Consider the following 12,928-nt stretch of genomic DNA (forward strand, 5'->3'; position numbering starts at 1 on the left):
ACTATGTTCATGCTAATTTCCGCTACACACAAGTTTTTAGGCCATTAAATGTTACAAGAGTGATCGCCGATGAGAGGCGCACTCTAACTGGAACATTCAAGGGATTAGTTGGCTAAGCATGGGCGCCCAAGTGTGAATGGGGCGAGCTTCAGTGCTCTTGCTCCATCTCCATCTTATTCTTCTTCATCTCTTTGTGTGTGTGTGTGTGTGTGTATGCGTGAGAGAGAGAGAGAGAGAGAGAGGGAGAGAGGGAGAGAGAGAGTGTGTGTGTGGGATCGAGCATTGCGATGACGTCACAGCAACGGCAAAGCGGTTGAGGGCGGCACGACGATAGCTCCTTCTTCTTCGCGGCGAGGAATCCTCCACGACAACAAGCATAGAGCGGTGAGTGACACACCATCGTCATCTTTGAGCTTAGGATAGTTGCGTGCTTGGAGCCATTTGTGGCTCGCACATAGTGTTTTGGCAAGTTCCTTGCATTGACACGTGCGACAGACGTGCACAATGGACAATTTTATTGTATGCATACTCTACAAGAGGTAGGTACTTCTCCCATTTTGAGCGTTGATCTACTTCTATAACATAGGTCTTGAGTATATTTTAGCTATTTCACTTTGGCAATCCGTTTGTGGGTGATAGGCTAAGGAGAAATTTAGCCTTGTACCTAGATTCTCAAAGAGACCCTTCCAAAAATTACTGGTCATTCGAGGATCTCTATCAAACACTATTGATGTTGACAAGCCATGGTACTTGAAAAACTGAGATATGAAGAGAGTTGCCATTTGATGTGCCTTAATAGTCTTTTTGACATGTATAAAATGTGTTTGTTTCCTAAACCAGTTGACTATTGTCCATAATCCCGTATTCCCATGGATAGACTTGGGTAGTCCAAATATAAAATCCATGGATATACTCTCCCATACTGAATCAGGAATTGACAATGGTTGGAGTAATCCAAGTTGCTTCTCTCTATCATACTTTGTCTTTTGGCATACCACGCATTTTGAAATATACTTGTATGTCTATTTTTATGGTAGGTCAATAGAAATACGTCTCTACTCCTCGAAGAGTAGGTTGAATCTCTCTATGCCCCGCATAGGAAGGAGCATGGGATTCATATATTACTTTCTCACGAAGGGAGTTAGTAACATATAGCCTATTGCCATGGAGAAGATAACCATCCTGCAAGGTGAATGGTTCTTCTTTCTTCCCTAAGGCAAGGTCTGAAATTATATCCTTGAAATCAGGATCAATAGCATACTCATCTATCATAGAAGATAGATCATTGTGAGTTGTTATAGACACTCGCTTTACTCTTGGTCATCATGATAGTGCATCGGCCACTTGATTGTGCTTGCCAACAATATGAAAATTAAATTGGGAAAGAAAATTTTCCCATTTCATTTGTTTTTCCGAAAGCTTGGTTTGCATCATGAAGTACTTAAGACTTTGGTGATCCATTTGTAGGATGAATGGAGTCCCCAAAAGATAATGCTTCCATGTGTCAAGGACATGTAGAATAGCTAGTAGCTCCTTTTCGTAAATGCCTAATACTCGCTTATCGAAATTGAGTCTTCGACTCTCTTATGCTATGGCATGACCTTCTTGAAGCAAGACCGCTCCAAGGCAATCTCCACAAACATCACATTGGACCTCAAATGGTTTTGAGAGATCCAAAAGTGTAAGCACAGGTTGAGAGGTAAGCTTCTCTTTGAGCTTCTCAAAAGCATTTTTCTCTTTGGCAGTCCATGTATACTTAACGTTCTTCTTTGTCAAATCATGTAATGGTCTTTCTATTTGTGAAAAGTTTTCTATGAAGCGTCTATAGCATGCACACATACCGATAAAGCTTCGTAGCTCATGTAGATTCCTTGGATTAGGCCATCCTTTTATTACCTCCAACTTTGTTGGATCCATATTGATACCATCTTGAGAGATAATGTGACCTAGGTATTGAATCTCTTGAAGGAAAAATTTACTCTTCTTTTGATTAATGAGAAGTTTATTCTCCCTCAAAACTTGAAAGATTCGCTGGAGATGTTGCTTATGGTCTTTGAGAGAATTGGAGTAGATGATGATACCATCAAAGAATACTCTAGTGAAATTGCAGTAGGGCCTAAATATTTTCTCCATAAAGCGGTTGAATGTGGCCGGAGAATCCTCAAGCCAAAAGGCATGGTTGTGAAGTTACTGGTTAACTTTGGCTTACGAGGCAGGGTTGCCCATAGCTTGTTGCAACCTAGTAAAAAGATAGTTCACAAACGTGGGGGCATCATTAGTAGCACCTTGGCATGTGCAAAATTGAATTAGAACCAATGTTTATCCATGAATAAAAATCTAAATAAGAAATTTCAAAAGTTGTAAGTAAGATTGTTTTTCTATGTAGATGTCTTATCGTCTTAGTATGCTTTGCCTTTTGATTTAGTCTACATATTTACTTGAAGCTGGTCCCCCCTCCAAAAGGCTTTTGTATTATATATTCTCCCTTGAAGAGAGACTTAGTACAATACATATTTTGTGTTCCTTGATACCTTGTTGATGCCACGAAGATGGTAAGCTTCATGCACCAATATTATGCCCGTAACTAACTTGCAAAAGCAATAACTTGTCCCTGGTCTCAATCCCAAGACCTCAAACACCTTCAAAGGTGGGGAGAGCTAGTAGGAAGTGAGGGAAGGGAAGACAAAGAAGAAGTAGCATACGAGAAGGAAGTGCTTTCCTCACCATAGATTACTCTTGGAGCTTAGCTTAGCATAGTAATATAGATGGTAGAGAAGATGAGCATGCCATTGAAGCTTGACTCTTGGTTGGATTTGCATTCCATAGCCAAGAGGTGTTGGTGTAGGCTTTCTACTTCTCAAGCTTGGAGAAGGAGATAGAGTTCTTGCTCAACACAATGAGAGAATGTGTGTGTGTGAGAGAGAATGTGAAAAAAGGAGGTCTCTTCCTTGCCTCGGTCGACCCCTCTCTTTCTTTACTCTAGCTTGATCCCTATCGGCCCTTGCCAACCTTAGCCAATCACAAGTTATGGTCATTTCAAGCAATAGGGGTAGCATTTGGACAAGTGTCCTTATTTTCCTCTTTGATAGAGAGAGAGCTTAAATAATTAATTACATCATCTAAATTCTCATTGGACCTCCCTAAAGGCTATCCACTAGGCTTTAGGCACAACATAGGGCAGCATGGGTAGATGCTTGACATGTGTCCTTATTGCCTCTTGAGTCTTGGGTTTGCCTTGAGTGTGTGTGTGTGTGTGTTCTCTCTCATTCCCCTATCTTAGGGCTTGCCCCCTCCTTATAGGGATCATCTTTGACTTGCCCACCACAAGCACCTTGGTCAATAAGCACGACAAGCACCTCAAGCATATGCCTAGCTTGCCTAGGTCTAAAGTACCTAAAGGTCCTAGGTCTAAGGACTTTTAACACCAACCTTTGGAGGTCTTTAATGAAGCTAACCCTAAGGTCTTTTAAGCTCCATTACCTACTCATTTCTCTTTAGTAGACCATCTCCCTTTTGGACCCTTAATGAGATGTAGTCTTCTCTCCTTTTGGTCACGCGCCGAGATAGATCTAAAAGCACATGTTTATATTCTAACTCTTGTTCTTATTCATTTATCCACATTAAACAATCAGTTCAATATGAGAAAATAATTTGAGCTTTTATGACAAATAGTATAGATAGATAAATAGATTGTTGCTTTTGTGTTGTGTTGTGAGAAGTGCACCACACTTGACATACATACTGCCATCTACGAAGAGAACTGCACTTGATATACATACTGCCCATCCTGCAATCAACGGACTCCACGCGACAACACTGCGGATAGAAAGCTTGTCGAGGACATGTTGTACTCTTAGAAATGCACCAACCTCCCCTGCCAGCTCTGCTCTGCAATATGGCAATAAGAAGCTGAGGTCGCATTGGCATAAGCTGATGACCCATTACAAGAACTCGGAGACTATAGCCATATTCGACCCCATGCAGTCTTCCTACTATCCGCCCCACAACCACATGCTTTGACCCCGTCTCCTTGTCCTATCTTGGCTTGTGTAGTTTCGACAATAGCAATTGCACTTACGACATTGTTTACATTGCCTCCTTGGCATACACGCGAGGCGTTTTGTCCTACGATACCCTCTCGCTCTTCTATCTCTTTGATCTGGTAGAAGCTTGTCTCTGTGCCTCAGTTCGCCTTTGGGTGTAGCCACTCTAGTAAGGCATACATACATACTGATTAACGTATTGCCTAAGTAAGTGTTCTTTTCAAGTAACTCACTATCACGAATATCAGTATGTATCCTATTGTCTTGGTACAAATCCTTCTTCTTAGTGCAATCTTTAAGTGAGTTCACAAATCCCTTCCTGCCTTGGTACAAATCCTTCTTCTTAGTACAGTCTTTTAGTGAGCTCACAAAAGAAAGATTGATTCTCTTCCGCTCCAGGTTTTGTGTAGAAAATATTGTTGCTTTCTTGGCGCTTAGTACTGTCGCCAACCTCTACCGTTCACCTCCGAAGAGTCAAGACTACGTCCACACGCATTGTGGCTGCATTGATTCGCGTTGTCGAAAAATTTGCGGTCTTGCCGGGAAAGCACCGGGCTTATGGCTGTGAGAGTTTGTGAGAGAACTCAACAAAAACTATATGAAGGAGTTAAACCATAGATGCCATGAAGACTAGGGTTTGGAAAGAAGTGCAATCAAAGAAGACCCACTCTTTCTCTCTTGCACTCATACACACAAAGAAAGAACACAAAAGAGAATGTCAAAACAACACAAAGATAAAAACATCAAGGCTATGGTCATATCGTATCATGGGTAATATGAAAGGGTTAATAGATGAGTTAATGGCATTCAATCTTGGCTGACCAAATAGGCTACGAATTGTTCTTTGGAATTGTAGTTTTGTGCTTACCATAATATATATATTTTGTCTAGTGATTGGGATTAATTGTGTATACAAATCCTCTTGGTTCATAGCAAGATAACTACGCTTACGTCAAAATAAAAGTTATAGTCTATGAGAGGTAGTATAATGCTATCCGGTGATAGAAGTATTTCATTGAGCCTTTCTGGGCCAAAGAGAAACACTATACGTTGTTGAAAGTGTATTTTACGGCTAATCCATACGTTAATTCTAATAGATCGTACAGAGTGAAAGCGATAGAAATTATCATCATGTGGATTATTCATCTAGGATAACTCTAGTATGTGTAAAATGTAGATATGAGAGAAGAGACGGGAAGAGAAGAGAAGAGAGTTTCCCTCCCAAACCCTATTCTTGCCCGTAGGCAATAAGGATACTGCGGGGAGAGATGTACCTGTAGCAAGGAGAACCTAAAATTTGTAGAGAGGATGAATTACTAAGAGTGAGAGAGATAGATTTGGTTAAGGAGATGAGATTAAATATATATATATATATGTTGGATTAGAGATGAAAAAGAAAACAACAAGAAATCAAGAAAACATCAATGTAGAACACATCTTACTTGACAAACCCTTCGACACCATTATTGATGGAGAGAGAAGAAGAGGGGAGCATTCAACGTTGATTGATACGCCAAGTCCAAGACCTTCTTTGATTAGAGTTGATCTTCCAAGGATAGCGTACAAGAATGGCTAGTCTTCCTTTAGGAGAAAGTGTAGGCTTAGGCTTATCTTAATGGCTAAGTACAATTTGGCATTACTACTCACTCTCTTATGAATTCTTGGCTTGAATACTTGAGTTTCTTTTCAAGGAAGAAGAGGTCCCCTTTTATAGGTGAAGGGAACCCCCAAGGGTTTACACAAGAAGAGAGAAGCCAGTGTGAATAGAAACCGGAAAAGTTGAAAATGAGCTGTCCCTGTATGATGTGGGCAGATTGGGGTCTAGTATGTTGATCATATCTCCTCAACCGTGGCTCCAAATAAAAAAGTAAAAATATGGGTAGAAACTTCAGCTCATTAGCTACGATTTTCATTTTAAAAACGTTTTCCAATTTGGATTGGAACCTTGTGTAAAAAAACAATCAAAATAGGGTCTATTTCTGGCAGCAAAAGTCTTCCTGTGGTCCCCTTAGCTTAAACTTTCATTTGATTCCAAAGGACACCTCGTGCGATATGAAAGCATGACATTGCTCCTTGAGAAAGTTTTGTAATCATGCTTGCAATAATGTATTAAAATAAGTGTATCTTTGAAATCATGCCACCTAGTGTCCCACTAGGATTTGATTCCCTCTTAATAGCTATTTAAAAGAAAATATAAGAAAAATACATAGAATATATATATATATATATATATATATTGGAGTTTACCTTAGATATAGGATCTAGCTAAGATGTGAGATGATAATGAGATAGTAGAAATAAAGAATCAATGCTTTTTGCCCTAAGTTAAAGAGGCGGAGCTATTGATGCTTTTCCCATAGTATTTTCTGATGGTAAAGTAAGAATAGGTTACCCTTGAGAAAAATAATAGGATGAGATAGAAGGCTTATTATTATACTTAAATATGCATATGTACAGTATAGAAAATATAACTATGTATCTAAAAAGTTACAAGATAACTCTTGTAAAATACGTTCCCACTCTGTACGTGTCACAGCACGACAACGTGTTGTTCTTTCAGTTTCACAACGAAACCAAAAAACGTCCAAACTGCAAAAACTGTTGATGTGCTAGACAGTTAGACTTGTGTGTCGTGGGATTGAGGTTGTGAGGATATACTATTTCATGATGATGATGACGACCTAATTGAGGAGAAACCGCCAAGTGTCATAGGGAGGGACCGAAATCCCTTTCTCCATTAATGATATACACTATAGATGCTTTTGAAATATATTATAATCTAAATGGATAGTTCATTGTTAACACTCTAATACCACGTTTTAAAATAGTGGTGTGACTTTCTATTTTTGTCTCTCTTAAAAAAAAAAAAAAAGCCTCTTGTTATGAAATTCTTCTCAATAGTGCAATGTAGGCCATAGTGAATTTTTCACCTTGTTTTGAATTGACTTGGAACAATTTCAAAAATTTCAGCTTTGACAGGTGGAGGCCACTGAGTTGCTTGCTCCACAAAGCAAAGCCATATATCTAGATGCCCTGGAACAGATTTTTCTTGAAAAATGGTCCAATTATTCTGATCAACATGCCTTGTGATGTTCAACAGGAAGAGAAAGGCGGAGCATCATGTCATGCGTATGAACTGCGAGCAAGAGAATGTGATGTGATGGTATGTGTGGGTGTGTGTAGAAAGAGAGAGAGAGAGAGAGAGGAGAAGAAGAAGAAGAAGAGGAGAATTTTGAACGTCGGAAGAGAGAGAGAGAGAGAAAGGGGGAGGGTTCTTGCTGTTTGGGATTAGGCGTAATTAAGGTGGGTTAATTTGAGGAGCATCTGTGTTTTTGTGTGTGTGTGTGTGTGTGTGTTTGTGTGTGTGTGTGTGTGTGAGAGAGAGAGAGAGAGAGAGAGAGAGAGAATATAGCCATATCGTGAAGGGCTTGTGATTTTGAGGTTGTGGGTGGTGCTGGAACAGTTGTAGTCTGCCTTCCCCAGCTACTCCCTCGGAGTCAAGCAGAGTCAACCAGGTTCGTAAGAAGAAGGCCCACGAGCCCAGCATACTCTCTCCACGCTCCGGAGTCTGCTGGCCATCCTCCACTCTACTCTTCTCTACTCGCCAGTGAGAGTCCCACCACCATTTTCTTCTACCTTGACAGGTCCGCCCTTCAAATTTCTCCTGCAAATGGACAACCCTCACAATTTCTTGTCCTCTTTTGTGTCTTAAAGATTTTGTTATTTCCCCTTGCTTAGCGCTTGAGAGATTCTGCCTGCACATTCATCTTTATCTATATATACGCGCGTCTGTGTTTTTCATTGCATTTCTTGCGGACATTGCCACACAGGAAACCATTTTGTGCCTTCAAGCTCATTAACAGCCTCATAACCTGTGCACCCATTTGCAATGCCTTCACAATGACACCCTTTAAACCTTCTCAACAGGACATGACAGGGAAGAGGCAATGCAACGAGATGGGCTCAATGCAGTTTGGGGTGAAAAACTGGGTCTCAATGCTATTCATCACTAGCTTTCTTTTGTCATCTTGCACAGAAGCAGGAATACATGGTGATGGCGAAACCGAGGAGAGCTTGGAGGAGAATGCCAAGGGCCTACGCCTGTTCGTAGACAAGCTGCCTTCCATGCCCATCCTCAAGGGCTTCACTCTTTCCCCTCACGGCGCTTATTTACCGGCCAACCTCACCATCGGCATGTACAAGAAACTCTGGGTATTTGCATCTGTAGGCTCTAGCCATGCACACCATTTCACAAGCAGGTGAATGTGCGCATGCATTCCCACAAAGAAGAGCACAGATGCAATCTCACAGTAAGTGTTGTGTGTGTTTGTGTGTGGATCCAAAAATTGCATGTATGCAATTTTGCACAACTCTGTGTTCCCACATGTGTGCATGTGTGGCATACATGCACATGCACATGTGTGTACGTGTGCGAGTGCATGTATGGTTGCTTCATTTCTTGTATCAAATGGCAGAGGGTAGATTACTTCCTTAAAAAATAATAATGGGCCCTGTGAAATAAGATTGCTTGTAGTATCCTTCATCTTTGACACATGAGGACCATAGTTGATATTCTGTGTGCTGATGAGACTAGGTGCTCTTCTTTATTTAGCAAGTTGGTCGATTAATCCCAAAAAGTATGTTTGACATAGGGATCGCACACACAGTAAAAATGGCTGGCGGTTGTGCATAAATGATAATCTCATAGTGGAATAAACCTCTCAATTCAAAGCCTAAATTGGTAGGTATGCATGCACATTTTGATTGAGAGGAAAATCTTAGAGAAACAGATTGTTGATACTACAGAAAGGATTATATCATACAACAAGAGAGCTTCACCAACTAAGCTTATATCGAGACACAGGGTTTTAATCTTTGTTTTGTGTTGCTTTCTTTATAATTTGGAAAAAACACAAAAAAGTGGGGAAGACCTTGAGTGCCTTTGGAAGTCAAGCCCGCGTCCGAACACACCCCCACCAGGACTTCACCACTTAGCCACAGCCCCATTGGCTGAAGGAGATTGTGCTTTATCAAGGTTTACCGTCATTTGAAGGCTTCTATTTGTTAACAGTCTTTTTCATCACATTGGATTATCACCTATTCTTGAAGATGCTGATGCCCAACCATTTTACAACAGCCATCTGCTTTGATGCATGGTTTGAAAGAAACAAAGCTGCTTGGTTTCTAACACACAATTTGCAACACTGCAGAAGTTTCATAGGGATTTGCCCCCCTCTACAGTGTTTGCCTATGGTGAGTCAGCAGAGAACGCAACTGTGCCAGGGCCTAGCATCGTTGCTATGAGTGGAGTTCCAACCTATGTTAAGTGGGAGAACCATCTGCCAGATAAGCATATCTTCGCCATTGATAAGAGCTTAGAAGAAGCTAGTCCAAAGAAAGGTGTTCCCGCAGTGGTGCATCTCCATGGGAGTGTGAGTGAGCCCCCGAGTGATGGGAACGCACGATCTTGGTACACACGCAACTTCCATGAGAAGGGTGACAAGTGGAAGAAGGCAGTGTATGTATATCACAATGCGAGGACAACAGGCAACATGTGGTACCACGACCATGCCCTTGGTTACACACGCTTGAACCTTCTGGCAGGGCTTGTGGGGGCATACAAAGTCGTCAATCCCTCGGTGGAGGACAAATTTAGGCTTCCCAGGAAGAAGTTCGATAGGCAGCTTGTTGTGATGGATAGAAGCTTTACCAAAAGCGGCTACATCTACATCAACTCGACTGGAAACAACCCTGACTTACATCCGGAGTGGCAGGCAAGTTTGCTCTCTATTACCGATGGTCTTCTTCTTTCCTTGGCAAAGTGGAGGCCGCATTTATGGCCCATCACATGTGATAGAGTCAGTTAGTATGTTTCATCATGAGTCTTGTTCATCACCACTAACAAGGGATTGCTTGTGAATGTTGAAATTGTTGAATCAAGATAGATGGCCTTAGTGTGACACCATGTTTTGAAGAAGGTAATGGTCCTCAATTAATGCATCTATGCCTCTAGCTGCATTTAGCCCTTATTGCAGGATTCCATCAACATCAGAGTTTTTTCAAGGCACTCTTACAAAGGAAGACTGGCATATGCGTTGAGGGGTTGTTGCTAAGTTCATGTGTTTGTACCTCTGTGTGAGTTTTGATTGCAATCTCGTATGTCCCTTTGTTCTGAAGGTCGTGTGTCTGTTTTGCAAGCAGCCCGAGTATTTTGGGAATGTGATTGTAGTGAACGGCAAGGCGTGGCCATACTTGAAGGTGCAGAGAAGGAAGTACCGGTTTAGGATCATCAATGCCAGTAATGCCCGCTTCTATAGATTTGCGTTGGATGATGGCACGGGTTTCACACAAATAGGTTCAGACAGCTTCTACCTGGAAGCACCTGTGCACCTTAAGTCGGTTCTCGTGGCTCCCTCAGAAATCGTGGACATCGTCGTTGATTTCTCCAAAGTAAAAAACAATTCTGTAGTCTTAACTAATGATGCTGCCTATCCCTTCCCAGATGGGGACGAGCCAGATGAAATGAGTGGTAAAGTTGTCAAGTTTTTGGTAAAAGAGAAGCATGTTGAGGACAAAGCACGCATTCCGGATGTATTGGAACCAGTACTAAAATTGTCTGAGAAGCATGCAGTTGCTCGTCGCAATATTGTGCTATATGAGTTTGACAGCGCCTCCGGGGAGCCTACCCACCTCCTAATCAACTTTGCCAACTTTAGCGCCCCTGTTACAGAGTTCCCCAAGCATGGTACAACAGAGCTTTGGCACATTGTCAACCTCACTCCAGACAACCACCCCCTTCACATTCATGTCGCTGCATTCCAAGTGCTCCACGAGCAAAGGCTTAACAATACAGATCAACTTGCTGCTTGCGCTGTTCAGCATAGAGGCATCGAAGCTTGCCACATAGAAAGCTATGCAGATGGCACCCCTGCGCCTCCCCCATCAAATGAGGCAGGCTGGAAGAATGTTTACAAGATGAAGCCTTTCTACGTCACGACCATACTGGTTCGCTTCTCCCTCATCGATTCACAGCCCTTTCCATTTGATCCTTCTGCTGACCCTGGCTATGCTTACCATTGTCATGTAAGTGCCTTTCCCTCTTTTAATTTATTTTTGGTATCATCATGAATCTTATCCCAGCACTGAGCTGCACCTGGTTAAATTATATGTCATGATGTGCTGGCCCTCCTACATGCGGACTTTAGCTAACCTCTCACTGTTTTACACACACACAGGTGCATTCTTCGGTACTAAAAATACATAAATAGATAAATTACACATAAATATGTATGTCACTGGTGGAAACCGCAAGGTGATGAGTAACCCATAGAGAAGATAATGGACAAAGATGAGACCAAATTTCAAACCCTAGAAGAGGGTTGTGATGGCTATAGTCTGCTGACAGATGTTCCCACTGGAAATTGAGAAATGTAATGTCTGGTGAAAGATTCTGTAAAGAACTGAAATGGATCTCTTGGAGATTAGGAACATAAGATCATTCCTAGAACTCCAATCAGACCATGGAGTCCAATATTGAACCAGAGCAAAGAAAATGGAGGTGCCCTTTGAATGGTGCGACTCACACCATACATATGTAACCACTTCCCAAAGCTGACATAAGGGAACCTGATATGAAGGCATTTGGCAATCTACAGAAGGAGTGACTGACAGTGGGAATAAGACCAAACTAAATGCCTTTTGAGTCTCCTCTGAACAGCAACATCGAAATAGCCGGCAATCTTGGAAACATAGCAAATTCTTGTGTAAGAGTGTAAAGTAATTGTGTAAGAGTGTAAAAGCATATGTAGTTAAAACATGGTTTGAAGTCCAAAACTTGCTATTTACAGACAAATTATATGCTAGGAGGATAAGTGGAAAAGCAAGATGAACTAGCTGGTATGTGGTAGAGAGATTGAGCTTGTTGCTTGCTTGTGCAGATCCTGGATCATGAGGACAATTCGATGATGAGGCCGTACAAGATAGTGGCTTGAAAGGATCTATAGGGAGTTCACGGTTTCAACGGAGTCCTTGCAGCATCAGGTGTAGGCATTGGCATTATGGACATGAAAGTCACGATAGCTATTCATCATCGTCGTGACGAGCTTACTAATTGTGATGGAATAGACAACCCCCTTTCTGGCGCTCCATCATATTTCCACTTCCAGCATATACAATCCAATTCACAACCCTGTTTCTTCTGCTTCATGCCAGATTTCCTTCCATTATACATATGCATATATCAATATTCTTTTATCCATTAGACACAAATAATTTGTGCAAGCATTCCTCTAAAATTAAGCTCTTGTATTAAAGGCTTGTCCACAATGAGGTGATTAACTAATGCCAAAAGAAGCCTCTAGGCACTCAAAATGTAAGAGACCACATGATTTACATCATTTTCAAACACATTTTCCGCTAGTAAACATGTGATAATCTCACAAGGCCTGTCTAATCTTCGTTGGCTTAACTAATAGTTGAAAGCAGAAAGATAGCACACTTGCATATCTTACTTTACTTTTTCCTCTTGCAGTTTAATATGATTCCACCTTTCTTCAAATATCTTACTTTGCAAAAGAAGGCGGCCGGATTTTTGAATCTTTATCTTTTCAATCTCCCTCTTCAAAATGTAGCACTGATTACAAGGATATCCAATGAGTAGAGAAGGATGCTTATTTCCAATGGATATGATATCCTCTATCAGAGCTACTACTTGTCCCCAAACATTCACCTTGTTGAGATTCTTTACTTAAGTGTATTTAGATAATTAAATACATCAATTATTTACATGAAAATAATTCAATAAAATGACTGACGTTTTTTGTCGGACCAATAAGGTAAAGTGGATATGATATCCTTTGCTAGAGCTTGCTATGCTACAATTTGTC

The 12,928-nt window shown here is 41.2% G+C and overlaps 1 protein-coding gene across 5 annotated transcripts; it reads left to right on the plus strand.

Annotated features, from left to right (window-relative positions):
• Positions 1 to 7,052: 7,052 nt before the first annotated feature.
• Positions 7,053 to 12,557, plus strand: LPR1 (Cupredoxin superfamily protein). 5 transcript variants are annotated; one of them, XM_086493161.1, is made up of 5 exons: positions 7,053 to 7,206; positions 7,507 to 8,255; positions 9,254 to 9,817; positions 10,245 to 11,126; positions 11,981 to 12,557. In XM_086493161.1, the coding sequence occupies exons 2-5, from the start codon at positions 7,944 to 7,946 to the stop codon at positions 12,032 to 12,034; spliced, it is 1,812 nt and encodes a 603-aa protein (XP_086349287.1). In that variant the 5' UTR covers positions 7,053 to 7,206; positions 7,507 to 7,943; the 3' UTR covers positions 12,035 to 12,557. The 5 variants fall into 5 exon arrangements, with proteins under 5 accessions (XP_086349287.1, XP_086349288.1, XP_086349289.1 ...); XM_086493162.1 differs by lacking the exon at positions 7,053 to 7,206 and adding an exon at positions 7,213 to 7,346; XM_086493163.1 differs by lacking the exon at positions 7,053 to 7,206 and having other exon boundaries at positions 7,353 to 7,687; positions 7,971 to 8,255.
• Positions 12,558 to 12,928: the final 371 nt, after the last annotated feature.

Source organism: Adiantum capillus-veneris, chromosome 21 (genome assembly GCF_014529385.1).
Source record: "Adiantum capillus-veneris isolate H3 chromosome 21, ASM1452938v2, whole genome shotgun sequence".
Classification (NCBI taxonomy): domain Eukaryota; kingdom Viridiplantae; phylum Streptophyta; class Polypodiopsida; order Polypodiales; family Pteridaceae; genus Adiantum; species Adiantum capillus-veneris.

Coding starts and splice junctions, on each gene's coding strand:
- LPR1 (XM_086493161.1), top strand. CDS start 7,944: ATGACACCCTTTAAACCTTCTCAACAGGACATGACAGGGAAGAGGCAA. Junction 8,256..9,253: donor GCATGTACAAGAAACTCTGG/GTATTTGCATCT, acceptor GCAACACTGCAG/AAGTTTCATAGGGATTTGCC. Junction 11,127..11,980: donor GCTATGCTTACCATTGTCAT/GTAAGTGCCTTT, acceptor TTGCTTGTGCAG/ATCCTGGATCATGAGGACAA.